Genomic DNA, 21,623 nt, shown 5'->3' on the forward strand with positions numbered 1-21,623 from the left:
ACACCTCATGAGTTATTCTATTTCCGGTTGTTCCTCCGTGATGGAACAGGTACCGGGGAGGGGTGCCCGTGTTTGAGAAGTTGGTGTTGGACACTTGATGATGCAGCACCCCTGACGACAGCAGCATGCGGTGAAGAGCCCCGAGACTCAAGTCGACACACATGAGACGAAACTTGCCAGTTGGATCAACGCGCGGATCTAAAATGAGTCGGAGCGTGTATCAGCACTCATCCGTGCCAGGAGTCAGTCCCGCCCTGGTTCCCGCTAGTGACTGGCGCGCCTGCATCACACACCAACAAGCTTTGGAGATGGAGGCCTGGTCTGCGTCGGTCTGGGGAATGAGTTCGTGATGTGGGAGGAGAGATTGATGGTTTGCTGGGGCTGTTGCGAGGAACTCTAACTCTTACACTTCCGGGCTGAGCGCCGCCTGCTCTTTCCCTCCGTAGGTACAGTAGCTAGCTAGTCAGGTTAGGCAAGCAGCTAGGGCTGGCTGCTTCCTTCCTTCCTTGATCATCTTCTGGAACTTGCCGTTGGATGATGATGCTGGTTGGCAGGTGGTCCTTCCCCCCTGCTCTCCGCTGCTAATCATTCAGCGTCCCAAGCTTTCATCCATACCAATTTTCGTCTCCCCGCCAAATGGAACGTCACTTACAGACAACACCAACGACATCAAGACATGATGTACCTTGCTGTTCATCTATCTGTCTGTCCCTGTACTCACAGATACGAACGAATCTCACATGTGCCTGCGCTCGTGCCAAACGGTCGACGCTCATTTCCTGCAGGAACCAACGGCTTTGAATCCTCCTCACCTTGGAGGTCTCACCTCACTTCAAGGCTCAAGCCCCAGGGCAACCCTCCTTCACCTGCCTGACGTGTAACGACGGCCCTAGACAGGATTACACAGACAGCACACACCTTCCCGCCCCGTTCTCAGCCACCTGAGCCGTTTGCACGACAAGGCAGAGGCTAAATCCAGCTCAAGCACGCGCATGAATTATCCTTGCGCGCCACCGCCTGTTGCTGCCGCTGACTCGGCTGAAACTTGCTTAGCCTCGCCCTTGGCTGGGACCCAGGAACCTGCTCAACCATTGAGCCTCTCCCACAAGCCGAACCTTTGCTATCTCTACCATGACATCCCTGACACCTCTCCGGCGGCATCGTCCTGGATCCTGGCCTGCGACACCTCGCGCATGAGGCGTGGGGCATGCTATCCCGACCCGGAGCAGCTTGCGACCCCCCGTCATTCCCATTTTCAACACCATTGGCATTGTTTGCCAACGTCGAGCCTAGTTTCGTGCTCCATATTTCGTACTTCGTCCATACCTACCTGCGATGCGGTCCACATCGACGAGGCCCACGGTTGTCTTCGAGCCTCTCAGCCTGGCCCAATCAGCCCTAGTTCTCCAGCCCGGCTGGCTAATCGACGCCATGGTGATGAGCACTTACCAAAAACACTTCTTTGATCTAGTTGTCACCTGAAGCTTCGACCAGCTGGAAGAAGCCCACACTACGGTGTGCAATGTAACGCGATCGAGTTACGGAAATTAAGTCAACCGGCATCATCCCATCACCTTATTTGTCCCCCAGATCTATGACAGCCGCCCTAGGCGTTGCGGCTTTCTGCTACTGGTCCCAGACAGGCAATGCCTTCGCCCGGCCTGCCAGACTGGTGTGCGGGAGGCGTGGCTGTTTGCACAGCTCCATTGCTATTCTTGGCGGTTTCAACACAACTCAACCATTACCTCGAATACCGTGATTAGATGGGCCGCTTCAACTTGGTCAGAACTGTCTTCATCGTCATGCCATGAGGAGACGGTAGCTGAGCGGATAATGCGCCTACGCTTGCCGGAGTCATGGCATAGGACGCGGCAGCCGATCGCATCAAGACAATGGCCGAAAGCCTGGCCGCCGCGGCCGACGGCTGCGCGGAGCGGCTGCCCATGCTCTGCCGTGCAGCTTCCCGCTACCGCGTTTTCATTAACCTAGATGATCCGCCGGGTCGCAAGATGCCACCCAGGGCCATCCCCAACGCCCAGTCTCGGTATCTCCCGACCAGCTGTCGACTAGTACATGGGCGTCCTCTACAGCGGGCACCCAGGCCTGTCTGTGATGTTGCAGCGGTCGTGTGCCTGTCAGTCCTTTCTTCTGGTGACATGGATTGCATCCCCAGACTCCGGCACACAACCGCTTTTAGAACACTTTGAGGCACCCGGGACCCCTGGGAAAAGTTTCACGCATCAGAGCACGTATCGGCTTGCAGGTGGATAGGCGGCTGCGCCTCTCGGTGACCCTCTCCGAGTGCAGCAGCTTTGGAAAAGGGGTGCTGTCGCTGCGCTGATGTGGGATATCCATCTTTTGACTCCTTCAGCCCAATAGCCCGCCCGGCTTGGGTGTGGCCCTGGCCGAGTTGGCCCTTCCCTCGTTTTGACTCCTTGACCCTGTCCGGACAATTTATTCCCTTGTGGAGATCATGGTTCGGACGGGGCTTTCAACGCCATGATCTACGACCCGTCATGCTTAACCAACAAGGGTGCTCCGTCACTCGAAACTGCCGGCAAAACAAGAGGTAGTCAATCTTGGGTGGCCCTCGCTTGGCTCGGCTGCTTCTTGAGCTCTCCATTGCGGCCTTTCCTTGGCGCTACGATACTAGGGCTGCCCCGGCGCTGTCTTACCTAGTAGGGCGAGTCGACCCATGGCTCAACGGCTGCCCGAGAGCACGCTGAAGAAGCTGACCGGATGGCCCCAGAATGGCATTCCTCTGGCCATCGACACTTTATGCACTGCGGCACCGTGTCTGTGCTACCGGGACAGGACCGACTGCCGCAGTCTTAGTCTGGCCCGTTACAATGATGATGCTGGTTCCCGCTGCAAGCCAACGCTTTGGTCTTCCTGACCCCTACATCCCAGGATTGCGATCGCGACTTTTCCTCTTGCTGAAAACACAGACCCTAGGCAGTCTAGCTTTTATCCATACGTCTTGTGGAAGACCCTGATCCTGGGCGATTCCTTGTCTTCTTGATCCACACCCATTCAGCCCTCTGTTCTCGACCCCCCCCAAACCCCAACCCCAACCCCAAACGACTACCGTCTTCGAACCCTACCGACCACTTCATGCGTTGTCCATCTAGTCATAGCGTCTAGCGACTTGCCTTCCTGTCGTGGCAGATTCGTCTCATCTCTTTCTTTTTCCTTCCTGAACCAAAGCCGTTGAATGTTGCTCGCTTCTGTATCCGCAACTCATCTCTGGGCTTCTTCCCTGTCAGACTCCGTCTTTAATTAAAGTCGATATCTTCGAGACGGAACGGCTCCGACGATCTAGAGCTTCAGGGACCATATCCAACACGTACGGAGCTGAAAGTCCCTGGCCCTTGAACAGATCGACAGCCGACTTCTTCGATTCAAGCGGGTCAGATTCTATTTATCTGACGCTCCTGCCGCCTTTACCATCCTTCACTCCCGCATCGAAATACGAAAGAGACCCGTCTGCCAAGTTTCACATTGTCCAGCGACGAGCCAGCATCCCAGTCTCGAGGACAGCATACAAGAACGGACGACCCCCTTGGAGCTCTTCAGATCGAATCCCCAAGCACCCATCGATCTCTATTCCTCTCCGTCCGATCAGCCTCCCGGTTCTATGGAGTGCTTGTTAACCTAATCAATAATTACCCCGGGACGAGATCGAACCGTTTCTAGCACGCTTCAGCTATTATCATGAGACAGTAATCGTTTGTACCATCTCACCACTATCCCTTACGACGGAACCAGACCTCGCTCGACACTACAGCCATCTTGTCGACTTCTTGTGTCAGTTCCGTTCCTAATCAACTGGAAACAGCACCCACGCCTAACACCCCCAGAATCTCACAACTCTATCTTAATCCATTATTCTTTAAACATACTTCGATATCGTCTTCAGCCATGAAGATTGAATCGATCCTCAACCAGTCCACGGGGCTAGGGCCTGGAGCGGAAAGCAAAGGGGACAGAATATCGCCATCTGGTCCAAAGAATGGCCCAGAGGGGCCTTACTTCTCGCTGCCAACTCCTTCTCCAGAATGCGCACCCTCTAAAACAGCCAGTGGACAGCCAGACAGTCGAACTCGGACTCCCTGGGATGCAGGCGGCTACTCTCTACCCAGAGAACCCAGCTCAAACACTTCCTTGAGATCGTCCTTCGCTTTTCTCTCACCGAGAGACCATAGGGACACTGCGAGACCTACTGATGCATCAAGTGATTCCAATTATCACTCCCGACGGATGTCTATGGAAACGTCAACAACTGCAGTGTCTCCCGGCGTCGCAACGCCTTACTCTTTACCAGTTCGGTACGCAGCAACTTCCCATCGGTACTATTACCACACATTATGGAATCTGATATGATGTTACTCAGGATGCATTCCATTCCAGATGTTCAGCAGGATTCATGGACTCCAACGCAGTAGGTTCCATGTCCTTCATTTAGGCCAGTCTTGGCCGAAGCCCCTCATTGTATTTCGTAGTCTTGTCTGACAGATCGACCATCACAGTGAAGTCCGCCCTTCACATCACGCAAGAAGGTTAGTATCTTTCCTTCTCTTTTTAGTACCTGCGATCCCAATAATCTTGGGCCCTTCCTCTTGTCCCCCTCTATTTAACCTTTTAAGTCCTGCCCTTCTTTGAGCTTCCGTATGCTAATGCTGGTAAAGATCCAGTGTTTGGACCGATTACAGCGTAACCCCTGGTACAGGAAACCACAAGGTCTCGGATAGTCGTAGCAGCTTCTCGTCTTGCTGTTCATCGACCTTCTCCGCTGGGCACTCGAGGATCTCTTCTATCTCAACCATCAATGGGAGCCACCACTTGGGCTCTGGAATCGCCGACTTGGAGGCTAAACTGGAACGTCTCCCGAGACTGACAGCACCTCCGCCGCCAGCTGCCCCTACACCTTCTCCCAAGCCGGAAGTCCAGTTGCCCCGAGCTGTTGGAGCAACTTCCGCTGGGACATTATCCTGCAGCAGCCCATCTGACTCACTCTTGGAGGCTCGGATGATGAAGCGCAGGCGTGGCCATCTATCTCAAGACCAAAGGTGAGTTGTTTTCTCGCTGTTTTTCAGAATCGTGCGACCACACCGCCCCCCTTATCCCATCTCAAACAACCCAGCTATGAGGGACCCGTCCGATGTTATGCTCCGTGAATAGGTAGCAGAGGCATTTTTTCGAGCCGAAGGCGCGGGAATTCCATATCAGTGGTCTCGACCGTCCACTGGCCCTCACATGCCGCTATTGACGTCGGTGAATCGCGAATGGGGCTATTTTCTATTGTCACGAGAACAATAGCTGCCTACTGCAGCGCTGCCGTAAAGGGCTGGCAGTTGGGGTTGTCAAAGCTGCATGGCTAGAAAGAGAACTCTCGTCTGTGCATCACTGCCACAAGCCGTCCTCGGAAAACCGAAGGCTGTTTATCACCCCCTGGTGACTCCCACCGTCCTCTATTGTGAAACCCTTTTGAGCAAACGTCTTCTTCACCAAACAGAACTCGGTTGCTCTGCTGTTTGCCCTTTTCAAACCCCCTCATTGGCGCTCCGTCTGCTCTCGATCCTCCGCCATAAATCGAGTCTTCGAGCCCATGCTGACTTCTTTCCTCCAGCAACTTCAAGCCCAGAGACCACTTCTTGCATTCTTTGGACCGCGCCCATAAGCGTACCATCTCTGCACCCAACCCCCCTCAAAGCTCTGCTTCAGCTTTCACCCGCATCCCTACGACTTTGCCGTCGCTCGCATCCGGGCATTTCGAGGCAACATTGTCGCCATCGCCTCGCCTCAGCATCGCCCATCAACGTGCAGGTTCTGAGCACAATCAGTGGTGTCGCCTGGAAGAGATCTCGCCAACTGCTAGTATGGCCAGGAGGTCTCCTTCGCGTGAGATTCACGATAACGAGAGAGCCATGTCCACCAACGATATTCAAGGTACGTGCTCTCCCGCTTCTATGTTCTCGAGACTCGACTAACTCCGTTAAGCTGCTTCTCGCGGCGCCATGCCTCAAGCTGGCCCCAACGATCGCGTCCTCACAGCTTGCCGCCGCTTCAGAAAGGTGGAGGTGAACAAGCCTCTCGAAGGAGGCGATATTTGCATGGCAGTCGAGAACTGTACCACAGGTTCCGTCCCACGAAAGGTCATTTCCCACCTTTTTGGTCGCAACAAGGTCTGCACTCGCCGCATCCCTGAACGGGTCTGGGTCTGCATGTGCCGCAAGCATTACCAACGAATGCGGTACCGAAAGGGTGCAGACTTCAGCGTGACGCAGATCGGGATGGTCTATGAGCAGATTGTTCGCATGATCTTCTGGAGCCGAGGTTTGGAAAGCGCCAACAGAGTCAACCAAGAGGCCATTACCATTCGATCCTGGACATTCTCAATCCGCAAGCGGGAGCTTAAGCGTCTCGTTGACACCAACGGGCGGGACCTTGTTCCTCGATGGATTGTTCAGAGCCTCGGAGATGGAAAGACTCATGACGAGATCCTCGATATTGTCGAACGCCTACACCATGAGATTCAACAAGGTATCCTGAAGGATGTCCCCCCTGTCGAGTTTCTTCCCGAAGTTGTCGACGCCTACACCAACGTTCCTGCCCAGCTCTCCACTCACATCAACCGCGAGAGTTCCAATGAGGTTGACGTGTCAGCCATCAACCGGTCTGGCCGCCTGGGGCAGCTTGGAGAGGCTACAGAGTCTCCCATCTCTTTTGTCAAGGACTCTTCACCCCTCGAACCCGTCCAAGAGGAAGGGTCCATGAGCGAGCGCAGCAGCGAAGCCTTTTCTTCGCCCACTCCCCCCGCAACTTTTGACGATCGCCAGTACGGGCTCAGGCCTGGCCATCACAACCAGCAGCAGGCCGATGATGCACACAGCCACACGGCCAACTACGCGTTCGGAGCCAGATCCCCCCTTGTCGGCTCTGGCATGACTGCGTTCGCCGACAGACGCGGTAGCGTCCCCTATTATGACAGTCAGAACCCAACACAACCCTCACTGAATCACTTCGGTATTAATTATCAACTGCAGGCACCAGCGAGCGATCCCCGAGGATCACACGATAGCGTGTTCCATGCTCCGGGCACCTATGCAGGTGGCGGCCAACGGGGCCCAACTGATTTTGTGCTGATTGATAGACCCTCCAGCTATTTGAACACTTCGGAAATAATGCCACAGGGAGGCTACGAGATGCATACCGCAGGCTACGGTAACCTTGGCACTCGTGAAGCCCACGGCCTGTATGGTACACCAGGTGAATACCAGACCCCGCCCATCTACTTCAACCACCCTCAGCGAGTTGCCCCGGCACGGGCTCAAGAGGACGAACGGTACTACCATGAGCCATTGCCACCCCGCTCTCGGGTTAGCGCGGTAGATCAAGATGCTTTGCTGCTCTTGTCGATTTCCGAAGAGCCGTCGACTGCTTACCAGCAGCCTCTTGAGGCTCAGGATCTTGCCTGGTACCATGGCGAAGCTGGGTCGAACGTCAGCGCCGGCCGCACCGTGAACCAGGCTCCGTGGCAGTCTGCGGCCCACAGCTACGAGGATGGTTCTCCCAGCTTGCGTCAACGCCCGGGAAATTACTCGCCTGACCGAGAGGCGACTGTCTCTCACAGCCCTGGTTGCCATCCTCACCATCGTGGCATGGGCGGATTTGACGACAACCATTCCCGCGGCCATCATTCTGGCTACCAGCCAGACGAACCGATTGGCGACGATGAGTAATACTACAATGGATATGACACCCGGAAGCTCGGCAAGAGAGCATTTTGAACAGCATCTCGACCACGACTTGGCACGGGATTTCACGGCATGTTGCTTTGTTCTCGCCGCAGCCGGTTGCCGGCATGGCTTACGACAGGGGACTGGGTTTTTCTCTGCACTTCGGCCACCCAGAGACTTTGATTTCTAAGAATTGTATGATTAAGGGGACACGGTTTTCATTCAGCACTCGCGCGGTCTCTGTCAGGGGTCCGGCTTCTGCATTTCGGCTTTGTGTATTCGACTCACTTCAGCGCATGAATGACGGTCAATGAATTAATGGATGGTCACAATGGAACAACGGAAAGGCTGTAAAGGAAGGGACTGGTATGGATGGTAATGGAGTTGAGGGGGTCTCTGGAATTCGCATGGTAGTTCGTCCCTGAACTTGCAGGGGCTTCCGATGATGGAGAGGATCAGGGACAATACCAATTGCTATGGGGGCGAGGTAGAGGTAGAGCTTCGGTTAGGATTGATAGTCGGGTTCTCAGCGCCTGAAAGGTCAAAAGTGTGCAACTGATTTATCTTGGTGTCAGCGGTCGATAACTACCTAGGTACATGTTGCCTTCCAGTGTAATGTCCCCGGGGCCTGGCCAGGCGGTCCTCTACTTGGTTCACTCTCCCCTGAACATGATAACGCCACCATCCCAATCTTTCAATTCTCCAACATTGGCCCTCGCAACTTCGACATAGCCGAAACGGGAGTAAAAATCATCCAGGCCACGCAAGCCCACGAGCCAGGTGGCAACGCCGGCACGGTCGGCCTCTTGCAGGCCGGCACGGAGCAGCAAGGAACCGTAGCCGCTGCCCTGCAATTCGGGCGAAACACCTAGACTGGAGAGATACCAGGCAGAGCGACGGCGAGGAGAGTGCAGAATGGTGGGCTCAAGGGTGGCGAAGACACGGTCGTAGATGGTGACGCGGTGATGGTCGAGCCCGGGGATTGGGGCGATGTACGACTGGAGGTTGAGCAGAGACTGCATGAAGGGAGCAAGCCATGCGTCTTTGTGGAGTTGAGTTAGCAGTGTTTAAGTTAGTGAGTGGGAGAAGATGTGGCGATACATACAAGGAGATAGCCACCGCTCACGAAAAGAAAGGGACTCGGTTGGGCGGTGCCACCAGGAAAAGCCCACAGGCTTGACCTTTCCCTTCCCGTCGGAAGCATCGAGTATGGTAAGGACATACTCGGGCGTCCAGTAGCGCATCCAGAAGCGGCGGGAGATCCAGGTGTGGAAGGCGGTCGGGTCGACGGCACGGTCGGGAAACATATAGTCGAGAAGAGCCTCGTTTGCAAAGCTCTGGGTGTAGAGCACGGCGGCGTCATCGACGTCGGAGAATGTTCCGGGGCGGATGCAGTACGTTGAGGGCATCTTGGCGGTGGAGTTGGTGATGGTCCGAGGCGCCGATTTATGGTGTTGAGGGGTTGGGGCAGCTCACGAGGCGTTGTCTCAGTATAATATCCTCGAGAGCAGCTTCGGAGGAAATAGATGGGTCTTTGCGCGCACAAACCACCAAGTCGAGTTTGTTTTGCGAGATGCGTGTTATGAGTTGACCAGTTCCTAGGTAATGAGATCAATAATCATATTATGCATAGAAACGCGTGCAATTGCAAAGATGAGGCGTCCGTCACGCTAACAAGCCGGTCTTTGGAATGGATGTCAGAAAGCTTGAGTTCGATCAATTGGCTTCTAGACCATCAATTGAGTTGCGGGAAGGCGTCTTCTTTTTTCTATGGATGGATTTAAAATACAAAAAAAGAGTGCGGTTGGTTTGGTTGGTTGATGATGGCGATTGGCCTCCACTGTCACCTGCCAGAATTGGATGGGATTCTCACCGGGTGAGTCAACGGTGTGAGATGCATATTGTAGGAAGGGAATACACACAAAGTTCTTTGAAGGTGTAAGAGCGAGAGGGAAACAATTCAAAGCAATTATTAGGCATTGAGGACAACTATCCTCTTGACTCCAAGTTTCAGCTGCTAATCATGGAGTTTCACCGTTGTTACGTACCATTGAGACTCAGCCGCAATGGTTACACAGCCATCGAGATAGAGCCTCCTGCAACTCAACTCAGCCCAATTGGCCAATGGATAAAAATAGAGGGAGCTTGCGTTTTACGAGACAGTAGCTTGACGTTTCCAAGGAACTTACCGTCAGTTGATCCCGTATCTTGAAGTCTTTGTCATGTCGCTTCCATCAAGTGGAGATGATCGAGTCAAGAAAACGAGGTTTCCCGCATCTCGGCTCGTAAAAAAACGGCCCGGATGCCAAGATCATGGGGTCTATCGAGGTAGGAATCCTTGTGGCTGAGAAAAGAAGCGAGGGTTTTCGTTTGGTGGAATAGGTACGTGATGCGCTAATAAGGAAAGAGAGTGATTTTTTTTGTTTGAATGAAATCAAGTTTCGCTCGTACTCGTTCCTGAAAAGACGCCAACACACTCGATGGAACCGAGAAATTGAAGCAAGGTCGGAACCCGACTATGCATTGATCGCCGCTATTTGATTAAGGAACAATGAGGTCGTCTCATGCGTGCAGTAGCCAGTGATGAGTGGGCTAATATCTGCTTTCGCTTGCTTCCCCCGAAAGAGCGGACGCTTCATGATGCAAGCATGCCATAAGCACCCGACGAGCTGGTAAGAATTAGAAGGTTCTGACAAGAAGAACAGGCGAAACCTGGGGAAGACGTGGGAATAACGTCGTCATGTTTGGGGATGCTTGATAAGTGCTTTGAAAATGAACGTGTTGAGATGCAGATCACCGTTACAGTCACAGATCGCGATCGCCGTGGCCGTGGGTGGTTTATCTTGTCATCAGCTTGTCAGTCGCCCTGGCCGGGATACATGGTGCTTAGGCATGATTATCCATCACGCTTCTGGGCTCACACTCACATTCGCTACGCGTATCCATCTGCCGTAGGGCCAGTCCCACTTGAGTGGTTTGCATCCACCCATGGCCTCACTGGGCTGAGAGGCCGTCACCTCAATGGCCAACCCAGGCCTCTCCACCCCCCAAACCCAACCCCCGGGGAATTTTAGATCGATGGATGGGGAAAACGCAATCCATTTGCTGCTTAAGGGAAAAAAGGGAATCAGGGAGAACGAGGGAGGAGGAGCCAGAACCTTGCTTGGCTCGGACCGCGTGTGCGTGCTCTTGCAGCTCAGCGTAGCGGGTGGTCCATCAAATCCATGGATTGCAACCCGACTCTCCTACATACAGTACTAGCTATCCGTATTCCTGGGTTCATGGCTGCAAGTGCTTAATCCTGTCGGATGATGCCATGCTTATACCGCTCTAACTAATCGACTTTAGTTATCGCGACAGAGCTGCCATCATCATCAATCAGGCTGAACTCGACCACACGTTCTAGCTCGTTTTGGGTAATATCAATTTTTTTTTTACCTCATCTCCTGGCCTGCCTGCCTTCCTTTCTGAGCCTGCTGCGCATCTCCCCATACTCTTTCCCTTTCCTACCTAATCGCCGCACACTAGGTACGGCATGCAGTGGCAGGTGGCAGCCTTCCCTCTCCGCTTACCTACTACTGACCTAGGTACCTATCCTGCAATTAATTTTCCCTCTGTTTTGCATTTTCCCTTTTTTTTTTATCCCTCTCCCCCTTCCAACTTATTCCATATTCTTCCTAGCCTGACCTCTATTTTTTATTCCACCCCTGCCCGTCTCCTTCTCTTGCTATCTGTCGTCACGAATTCCTTCTTTCACTCTCTCCAAAAATCTGTTTACCTCATTCTTCCAAATCCACACTCAGCCTCGACTTGTGATCGACCGTCAGCAGCTGACTAACCCATTAGACGTCATTCCCGTCCCTGTCAATCACTTCCCCGGGACCCGGCCTGGCCTGGCCTGGTCTGGCCTCCACTACGGAGTACCGTCCTGGCAGCTGGAGCCCTGGGCGTCCATCTCCCGGGCTGGCATCCCATCTGCAGCGGACGGGAAACTCCATCGCGGTGCCAGGCCCTGGGGTCCCGTCCTCGACGATATCGACAGACGGCGTCTTGGGGACGGGCCTTCCTTGATTTGCCTCATCCCTCAGACTCCCGTCGAGATATTTCAAATAGCCCTCGCCTCCCCCGTCCCCATGGCTTCCCTTCTCGTGTTCACCACTCATCCATTCATCCATCCATCTATCGATTCCAAATCTTCTGTACTCACAATATATATATATCACCGCTGATTATACATATTGCTACCTTATATCTCATCAACTGCCTCCTTGTCTGACATAATCCTGCCGCCCTGTCAGACCCCGTCAGCACTTACACCCAGCCAAGTCCAGGTACTTTACCTCCATACCAAAGAACCATATCTATACCCGCCTACACGGGTCACTCATCCTTCACCACGGATCGAAAAACGAGAAACATCATGTCTCGCTCCGTGTCTTCTTCACGGGGCTCCGAATCTCCAATGGAGCCCGAACGTGCTCATCGAGCCTGTGAAAAGTGCACTCGCACCAAAAAGAAGTGCGACAAGGCATTACCTGCATGCTCCCGTTGTACCAGGTGCGTAGACCTGTCCTGTTCCGCTCAATTCTCCTCTGCTGTACTCTCTCTCGCTTCTGGAATCCCGTACTGACCCGACCCATTCAATAGGCTCACCACCACGTGCTCCTATGATTTCATCTACACGGCACCGACAACCGCCGTCGTAGACCCGGGTTATCTCCTGGGATCCAAGGATACCTACGGTCCTGGTGTCTTTGACCCGGCCTTTGATGTATCCAGCACCATGATCATGTCGCTTCTGTCCTCGCGCAACATTGCTTGGCGCGAGGCCACTGAGCGTTACTTTCAGACCATGAACCCCTGGCTCTCTGTCGTCCACCCGGAGCTCTTCGCTTTGCGCGCTGATGCCATTGGTTCCGGCTCCGGTTCCGGGGCTGGCCCGAGCTCCGCCGCCGATGCGGGACCCCGGGACCCGGCCGTCGCCCTCCTCATTGTCTGCATGCAGCTCGTCTCTCAGTACGACGACGAGGCCGCTGCTGCCAGTACCAGCGTCAATGAAGGCAAGGATATGATGGAGATGCCTGCCTACCGCGCCGCAAAGCGCGTCCTCAGCGTCCTGCGTGGCCTTTCTGCTCCTAGCATCGAGCTTGTCCAGTGCACCATCCTGCTCGCCCTTTTCGAGTTTGGCCACGGCGACGTGCTGCGAGCCTATGTCACCATCGGCGATGCAAACACCATGGCTCTTGCCTTGCGCATCAGTCCCGGAAAGTACATCGAGGCTGAGCAGGACGCCCATGTCCCCTACGATGAGGAGGAGCGTCGCTGTGTTTACTGGAGCCTCCTCGTGCTCGACCGTCTCATCCACGTCGACTGCTCCCTCACCCGCATGCCGCTGCAGGTGCCCTCTCCTGCTGCTGATGATCTTCTCCCGACGACCAACCTCGTCTGGAATAATCAAAGCCAGCAGCCTGCTCGCGTCATTCAGCGCCACCCCGCGAGTGTTGCGCCCTCGGTGCCCCTGGGCCCCTTCCAGAGGAATTGCCAGTGCGCCATGCTCTATTCCAAGGCCTTCTCCCCCAGCCAGCCAGGTTCCGCTGATGCCCTACTCGATGACTTTGTTGAGCTCGACATCTCAACTCGCGCCCTCGTCGAGGCCATGGTCATGCAGCAATCTCGCTGGGGAGACTTTTATGAGTGCTTTGCGACCTGTACCTGGTAAGTGAACAAACTTACCCCTGAAGTCGCCCGCCTCAGACCGACTATGGCTTCCTCGCCCTCCCCGCACCAAACTAACAAACACTCTTTCCACTGAAAAGCCTCCTCCTCTTCCTTTATTGTCGCCAGCTGCGTGCCGCCAACACCATGTCCGCCGCCACCCCCTTTTCTCCTTCTGCGGCTGCAGACGACATCGCCCCTAAGGCCATCGCTGGCCTCAACTTCACCATCCGTATCATCGCCGACACCACGACCGATCTCAACGACCAGCTCGCCCGCCGCCCGCACCTCCTAGGCCCCTGTTCTCCTGTCACTCCTTACTCGGCTTTCCACTGTCTCATGGTCCTCAGCCACTTTGAGCATCTCATCCCAGAGGCTGACACCAGGTTCCACAACATCTATTCGTCGTTGCACTTTTTTGCCAAGAGATGGGGCGTTGCAGGTGAGAACTAGCTACTTATCAGTAACGTAAAAATCAGCATCTAACCATGTTATTTAGGACAACTTGTCAGAAAGGTCGAGCTATTCCTCGCAGAAGCCGATGGCGCTCAGTGGTGCTTCCTGAATGAGTGAGTCGCAGCCTCAAGATGAACTACATCGACATCAATCCATATACTAACTTGATAATAGCTGAACGGACCCACATCACCGTCTTTCGCTCTCTACCTTTATGCTTGCGCGGTTCACTGTTGCACGAGTTACCAAGAGAATGGGCACGCAAATCGCTGATATTCAACAACTCAACTAAAGCTACGCCCTGGGGCTCATCATCGCTCCGCTAGCCGCTCAACCACCGCGAGGTTTCATCACAATCTATTCTCCGCCATCAAATCTCGTGCAACACAAAACAAAAGCGATGCATCAGTCAAAACAACAACGCTCGTATCATCAACAACGCATGCATGCTGCTTTTGCACTATCCGTTCAGAACTCGAACGGATCAACAACAACCACGCTTTCCACGTGGCATGCGCTCAACGCCAAACACCAACTCAATGAGTCCACATAAGTATATAAATCATGGTGCAGTCTTCTGGCACCGGTATCAACAACGGACGAGAAAAGAGAAATAAGGTTATGCCGCAACGTCAGCACGACGTCAGGGGGCGTTCCCCACGACAAGAATCAGCAGGATGCCGTTGAGGAGACAGGCCGAGATAAAGGCGACCCAGACCAACAGCTGATAAGGGAGTGACAGCGGGTCACGTCGATACAGTGTCATACCCAGAGCACTGCACGCAGAGAACAAACTGGCAACCACACCGACAGTGACGCCAGCATCAACCTCGACACGAAGCCTGTGTCGGCCCGTAGAGATAAGGGTGCCGGCGATGAGGAGTAGGAGATAGGATACGGCGAAGGAGCAGACGGTGCCCCAGAACAAGGTCTTTTCGCGATATCGGCTCGCCTCCTGTTGACTGAGGCTGGGGAGGGCGTAGTGGGTAGCATAACCAGTCGTAGGGAACCCGTCCGAGCTGGCGTATCCCCCTTCCTCGTCGGATTCGCTGTTGAAAGCGGTACTGGAGTACTGGTTCGGCGAGTGGTTGGCACCAAGGAGGGACTGTCGCTCTCCATGCCGGTTGGGTTTGAACCAACGCTTGGCCTTTTCGAGGGGGCCCTTGAAGATAGTGTGTAAATAGTCGAATCCCGGAAAGCTTGTATCGTCGTCTGGGTTAATATAAATTGCATATCCATCATCATCGCCTGCGCATTCGCTGCCGTCGTCATATTCGTTCCAGTACTTGACCCGCTCTGGTATTTGGGGAGGCGGCAAGACATCAAATTCGGGGCGAGGCCGGCTAGACGGCTGTTCTGAAGGATAGGCGTTGGAGTTGTAAGAGGCCGCCAGTGAGTTGCGGCGATAGGATTGGGCCAAGGATTCAGGGGAGCTGGGCTCGCTCAGGACGGGGGCGGCGGCGTGAAGAGTGCACGTAATTTCGTCATAGCGTTGTTGGAGGGGAGAAAAGTCGCGACGGGTAAAACTCTTGGGGTCCGAGAGGATGTTCTCGTACAGGCGGGTGCCGAGGGTCGTAGAGCCGGTCCATTTCTTCAGCCAAGTCAGTACACGCCAAACGAAGCATGGGGCGCAGTCGATGATGCCATACCTTGTACTTCTTGGTTATTTTGCGGAACGCGACAGTCTGGGCCTTGACGAAGCGCTCCAGGGCCTGAATGTCGCCTCCGCAACGAAGCAGCTCCCGTTCGTACTTGGCAAACCTCCTCTGGTGCTTAATGGCCGAATCCTCCGTCATTTCGTCTTGGGGCTTGGAGGCCCATCGGTTGATGCTCTTGGCAAGGTGTTCTGGGTTTGGCTGTCAGCTTGGGGCATGTGATCGCGTGCCATTGAGACATGGCACAAGGTGGCAATTGGGCATACCTAACCGCCGGGAGATCTCGTCGGCCTTGCTGCAGACGAAAAGATGCAGGCGCTCATGCTGTCGACCAAGCTCCATGTACAGTCCATCCTCGAATCGCGTCAGAGCCTCGTCCTTGTGGCCGGGGATGGCCATGGCGGTGGCCTGGTCGCGGGTCGTATGTACTTTGATCTCATGCTTGAGCGAGTTGTAGTCGAGGTTGTCTGGGTGGGAGAAATCCATGTTAGAGAACGAAGCACAGCAGGGCCGACATCGGGGACGTACGAAGACTCCATTCGGGAACGGATTCCCGCTCAAGATGCTGACCAAACTTCATGTTTGAACCAGTATAAGCCAAGAGGCGTCGGGGCCAATTGGGGTCGGTGTATTCGGATAAAGGAATGGACGATCGAAATCGTCTCCCTCAAGCTACTCGCAATCGTTGCCCCCCAATCCAATCGCAGGAGGATGCGACGCGCTGGGGAGGTCGGAGAGGAGCTCGCAGAGGGAGAATCGAGTCGGGATCAGCGGGAGGAGCGAATGGAAAGTCTGCTGCTCAACACCGGGCCAAACTGCGAGTACGGGGCGGCGCGAGGTTGCTTCTTATACTCTATATGGAAATAACGAGTCGTGAGCGGAATGGACGGTGGATGAAAAGCAAGATAAGATCTGTAAAATGGGCTTTTGTTTCTAAGGTGAAAACAGGAGCGCAAATAGAAAGCAGATTGGGTTGACAATTGGCTGGTTGGCGAGGAAAAAATGAGAGACCAGGCAGGGGATGAAAGGAACGAAGGCGTCCGAGTTCAGCTGAGGCCCATGCGAAACTGTAGGGAACTGGGACTGGAACTGGAAGAGAAGGGGAATGACGTACGTACCCGATTGCTTTCCCCTGCTCGGGTCGAGACACAGCCCACCTCAAGATTTAGAGATTAAGGCCTGATCCTGACGATGGCGGCTGGATTGGATAGGATAGCCGGTAGGACGGCCGATGGGGCGCCGGGCAGGTCCCAAAAGCAGCCTTTTAGGTGTCGTAAAGAGGCCGCCTCAGCAGGACCGGGGGAGAGGGAGTCTGTGCTTGTGGAGAGAGCCAGTTGAAGCCGGCTTGAATTGGTCAAAAACACAAGAGACCCCTGCGTGCGGGCGTTGTCTTGGCTTGTCTTGGCTGGCTTGGGAGCTGCACAGATGGCGTCTCTTATCAACAACTGCTTGATCCGTCTGGGGATAGATAATGGATATGTATGTAGGTAGGAACTCAATCCTCTCCTCTGACAAGGATGGCTGGTTGCTGATATGGAGATACCGATCGATAGATAGATGGATGCTCCAGACAAAGAAGGAAGTCCGGGGAAAGATAAGAGGCAGCGCAGAGACGGTCAAGATTCACCACACCAGATGGGGCGCCAAACACAGATTTGATGCTGTGGTATTGTCTCGGGAGATTTCACCGTTTCAGGCAGAATCTTGATTTATCAGATAGTCGCGACGCCAACGGCGATGCAATGCGCGTGATGCGATGAGACGAGATGCGGGCAGGCAAAAGAGGTCGAGACGGAATGAACCCTCGAGATTCCAAGCAAGCCAAAGCAGCGTCAACGAGACAAATGGTGTGTGACGGAGAGGGTGTGTGTGAGTGTCTGAGTGAGTGTCTGAGTGTAGGTGGGCGTGTCTTCTAGATTGATGATTGACACTCCTCCTGGTTCCAGAAACAAGAGTCAATCTCTCTGGCTTCAATCTTTGACGAGTTGCTGCGTGAGGCTTATTGTCGTGACGATTTCGACAAGAGGGCTTGAACCAAACAAGCTCGAGACAAAAAGGAAAAAATAAAAAGAGGCCGCGTGGGAAGGGAAGCTTTTCAAGTTATATCCGAACCCAGGCCCAGCCATTCAGTCATACACCGTCCGCCTCTTTTCCTGTCTCGTCCAGGTCGACCACTCACCAGCTCGCGCTGGGCCTGCATCGGCTGCACCCACACCAAGAAAGAGACATGGTGGCCATGATGCACTGCTGCACCATGTGCATCCGCTAAAAACACAAAAGCACGAGCTTGCTTCCGCCACCCCGGTTAGCCTAGCCTGGCACGCCTGGGCCTGGGCGGATGGGGCGGGTGGGCTCTGGAGAGAGTGAGGGGCGAGAGTGTCAAGGGTCCCTCGAAGAGAATTGGTCTTGTGTGGTTTCTCTCGCGTAACATTGGACAATTGGAGACTCGGAGAGATCGTCGAGGATCCCGCTGTACGGTCGGTGCATGCCTGCGGCGTACACAGCATGTCGACGTCTAGATCGTTCAATTGCGTTGAGCCTCGGTACAAGTGCAACCGCCTGCATCAGAAGGAGGAGGTATGAGGTGTGCACAAGGGCTAGGATAAGGCCTGCTTGCTAGCAGATAACAAGCATATGCTCTCGACTGCGCTGAGCTCAACCAACTGACTGAGCTGCAACTTGCGCTGGTGGTGAAACTGTAAATGCAACTCTCTCAAGGCGGGTCAGCGATCCGCTGGGAGAAGGGAACTCACTCAACCGCCTGAACCTGATGGGTAACTGGAGCAGGCTAGTCTGGCACCGGGCCCAGCGCTAGGTGACGTTCTACACTCTGCTGGGTCCAGATAATGCCCGGCGTCAAAGCTCCGTCGTGGTTGTCTTCAGCTCGAACATCAATGTCAAGGTTAAGCTTCGCGATTGGGACTTCTAGTGGCTGATACTGCGGTGTAGGTACCTTAGGTACTTGAGAAATGGGTGATAAAGGGGAAGGAGTGACATGGCATGGCTTCCATCCAAACAAGCCAACCGAGCCAACTACCGTGCGCAGAAAACGCCCCTTCCACGATTGCACCTCATGGCTGGCTTACAATACTGGCAAGCACACGCCTAGTACACACACCGATACGGGAAGGCGAGTCGGAGGGTGTGAGCTTCTTTCGATACGATGAGGGGTCAAGTGCCGATGCCCGGCTGAGTGATGTGTGGATACTGTCATTCATCATCCATACACAGCTCAGCCTGAAGTTCGAGTCGAATGGAAAGAGCAATGTCGTGATTCCTTCCTCACTCATGCCATACTGCGCTGCAGTGTCGCAGCACCCAAAAGTTCATCAAGAGATCCACGCCGCTGGGTCTGGGTCTCTCTGTCACAGACACTCGCATCCATCCGCTGCATCCAATGCTGTGTAACGCAGGCAGGCCCTAGCATGGTATGGATGCCAGACCCATCAGTACACGACCAAGCACCTCGGCTGCACAACAGCAGAGCATGCATCATCGCTGCCCCGTCGCCAATTCGGTCGTTGAAGTTGACTCTTATCAACTGCAACCCTGTGGCTGGTTGCCTTTCGAACTGAGACAGAAAGGACCTGGTGCCTGAGCTTGAGCAAGCCAAACACACACGCCTACAGTACATGGTACGCACACAGAAGGTTTTCGAAGCAACCAGCACCAACGGTTTACGCTCTGCAGCTCAGCTCATGGAAAACACCCCGGCCCAGGCGAAGAGGGCTAGAGATGAGCAGCAAGACGTCCTGCAAGGAATGGCCCAGACCCTACATACGACTCACTGCCGCCCTCGAAAGCCGGTGACGGCTTCAGTAGACGCAAGTCAGTCTTCTCTATGACGAGCATCTCCGAACCTCCGGAGTCATCAGAGAGTGTCACGACTACAACCAAGTACGTAACCCGCCCTTGGTCGGATCCGTTGTCATTGACAATAACCATGCCGTAACAAGCTCAAAACACCGGCAGTCGGTACACTCAAAACGGCTCCGTTGCAGACCAACGACCAGCCATCGTGGGAGAACCCAATCGAAGGGAGGAATTGAAGCCATCTCCAAGCCCTTGTCAGCAACCAGCATCCACCAGCCAACCAGGGTCAGAGAGCTAGACACACATGGCAACCTGTCCTATGAAGACCGCTTGCGAGTCCCGACGCTACTCTCAAGCCTGACTATTCCCAGGCATCGGTTTGAAATTTTCAGCCTCCATCGTCGTCCCCTCTTCGTTCCTTCGCTTCGGCTCGACAAAAGTTGGCCCGGCCCCAGTCCGCAACATCCCCGAGATCCTAGACGAGAAGGGTCCAGATGGGTCCCACGGATGACGGGTATATGGACCCATGTCTCATGGCTTCATGGGCTGGGATTTACTTGGGGAGTCTGGGCAGCGCTCTCCGGCTACTTGCTCCGGATCAACCGAGTCTTTGCCATCATCGTACAGATTCAGAGTCCCATCGAGTGTCTTTAATCCGGGATTATGAGCTGTTCTCTGCTCATCACCCCAGCAAGAAGGCATCGATCGATTCTTGGTCTTCAGCCGTCGACCTGGCTCTGCATCTCGCTCTCCGTCATCTTGCTTATACCGGGGAATTTTAGCGTGTCAGGTCCTCCACTCCCCGTGGCTGCATGGGCCATGTGCTGGATTGACTGGCCCTGGGTCACCGAGCACCCAAGACAGGAAAGCTTGGCAGGGTCCCGCTCGATGCCCAGCCTGTGAGCAGCTGGGGGTGACAGGGGCCCAAAGAGGTTTTCTCTGGTTTGCCGGTTGGAGGCGCTCCAGAAATTCCTCTTGGGCCTTGCAGCCAGCGCAACTTGACTCTTTCGAGCCGCTCCAGTGGAGTCCAAGTTAAACAAGAGAGTGAGCCCAATGAATCCACTCTCCGTCCCATCCACCAGCTTTTGAATCACAGCAACCAACGCCAGGAACCATGGCCCATGCCTCGCAGAGACGCCCTATGTCGAAAACTCTTACTGCTGCGTTGCTCCCCCGCTGCGGAGCCCCAGGGCGGAGTCTGAGATGACACTTATTCGTCTCGAGATGAGAGCGACGACGCGTCGCCGCATGGATCGGTCCAGATTGCTTCAAGTTTAACCGCCAAAACAGCCAACGATGGGTGGGCAAACGACAACGGTTAGCCGATAAGCAAATACGGAGCGCACCCGAGAGACTAGATTATCTCGTGCCCCATCGTTTGCGGCTCCAACTGGCCCCAGAATCCACTTGACCATACCAACTTGAACCGCAAACCGTCGGACCGGCAACTAACTTTCAACTACACGTGCAAAGGGTCTTTTTTCCCAAGTTCAAAGGGTCCTAGGGACCCCCTCGAGATGGGGACGGAAAATACGAAGTTGCAAGCTTTTCTCCTTCCAGTGTCTGGACCTGACTACGGTGCATGTCGAAACGACTCGTCACAGACGATTGGTCGACCCATTGCGGTGGCTAACTATCTGTACGTAAATCTCGATGCGGATATGCCAAATTGGGATCTCGGTCTGGAAAACTGCATTTTGTCAGGCCTGCCCCTCATGCTCGTTAAGCCCTGCCTGCTCGAATGCCTGTCTTGAGGGCATCTCCGTCCTGTACCCAGATCCACAACACGCCCATCATCTCGCTGCAAAACTTGCTGGTCTCATCACGTTGCGGCCCGTCACGGTGCTTCAGAACCCTGGGATCGACCCCTTCCTCAGCCCTCTCCTCCAGGGGCCGAAGACCGAAGGAAGTTGATGCAGGCCCACCGAGTACACAGTCTTGGTAAAATATCCGCTGCACAGACACGGATAGGTCCTGCAGGCGTCGACATGCCGTGCCGTCAACCACGGGCCGTGGGCTTGGCTCTAAGTTGCGAGAATACGCGTTCCAAATCTGGTAATGGGTCACGCACACTCCTCTGCGAGATCGGCCTTTGCAACCGGGGCTGAACAGGACTGGGACTGGGACTGGGCTCTATCTGCACTGCAGTCATTCAAACGGGGCGCGGCGGATAAAGCGGCCTGTAGTCGGTACTATAACTCGGCCTCGATGTGACAAGTAACGCTGTTGACGGCCAGTCGAACAA

At 54.5% G+C, this 21,623-nt stretch overlaps 4 protein-coding genes across 4 annotated transcripts; 2 read left to right on the plus strand and 2 right to left on the minus strand.

The window, feature by feature from the left end:
* Nucleotides 1–1,892: 1,892 nt before the first annotated feature.
* NCS57_00732300 (uncharacterized protein) lies at nt 1,893–7,742 on the plus strand (the record flags this gene model as incomplete). Its single annotated transcript, XM_053057177.1, has 4 exons — nt 1,893–2,044; nt 4,689–5,069; nt 5,630–5,949; nt 6,001–7,742. The coding sequence occupies 4 exons, from the start codon at nt 1,893–1,895 to the stop codon at nt 7,740–7,742; spliced, it is 2,595 nt and encodes an 864-aa protein (XP_052913372.1).
* A 650-nt stretch (nt 7,743–8,392) lies between these two features.
* Nucleotides 8,393–9,148, minus strand: NCS57_00732400 (N-acetyltransferase domain-containing protein; the record flags this gene model as incomplete). The annotated part of the gene is made up of 2 exons (XM_053057178.1): nt 8,393–8,781; nt 8,845–9,148. 2 exons carry the CDS (start codon nt 9,146–9,148, stop codon nt 8,393–8,395), a joined length of 693 nt encoding a protein of 230 aa, XP_052913373.1.
* A 3,011-nt stretch (nt 9,149–12,159) lies between these two features.
* On the plus strand, nt 12,160–14,027 carry NCS57_00732500 (Zn(2)-C6 fungal-type domain-containing protein; the record flags this gene model as incomplete). Its single annotated transcript, XM_053057179.1, has 4 exons — nt 12,160–12,296; nt 12,387–13,454; nt 13,556–13,896; nt 13,954–14,027. 4 exons carry the CDS (start codon nt 12,160–12,162, stop codon nt 14,025–14,027), a joined length of 1,620 nt encoding a protein of 539 aa, XP_052913374.1.
* Nucleotides 14,028–14,553: 526 nt separating this feature from the next.
* NCS57_00732600 (SPX domain-containing protein) lies at nt 14,554–16,145 on the minus strand (the record flags this gene model as incomplete). Its single annotated transcript, XM_053057180.1, has 4 exons — nt 14,554–15,501; nt 15,560–15,756; nt 15,832–16,032; nt 16,094–16,145. The coding sequence occupies 4 exons, from the start codon at nt 16,143–16,145 to the stop codon at nt 14,554–14,556; spliced, it is 1,398 nt and encodes a 465-aa protein (XP_052913375.1).
* Between the last annotated feature and the right edge of the window lie 5,478 nt (nt 16,146–21,623).

Source organism: Fusarium keratoplasticum, chromosome 5 (genome assembly GCF_025433545.1).
Source record: "Fusarium keratoplasticum isolate Fu6.1 chromosome 5, whole genome shotgun sequence".
Classification (NCBI taxonomy): domain Eukaryota; kingdom Fungi; phylum Ascomycota; class Sordariomycetes; order Hypocreales; family Nectriaceae; genus Fusarium; species Fusarium keratoplasticum.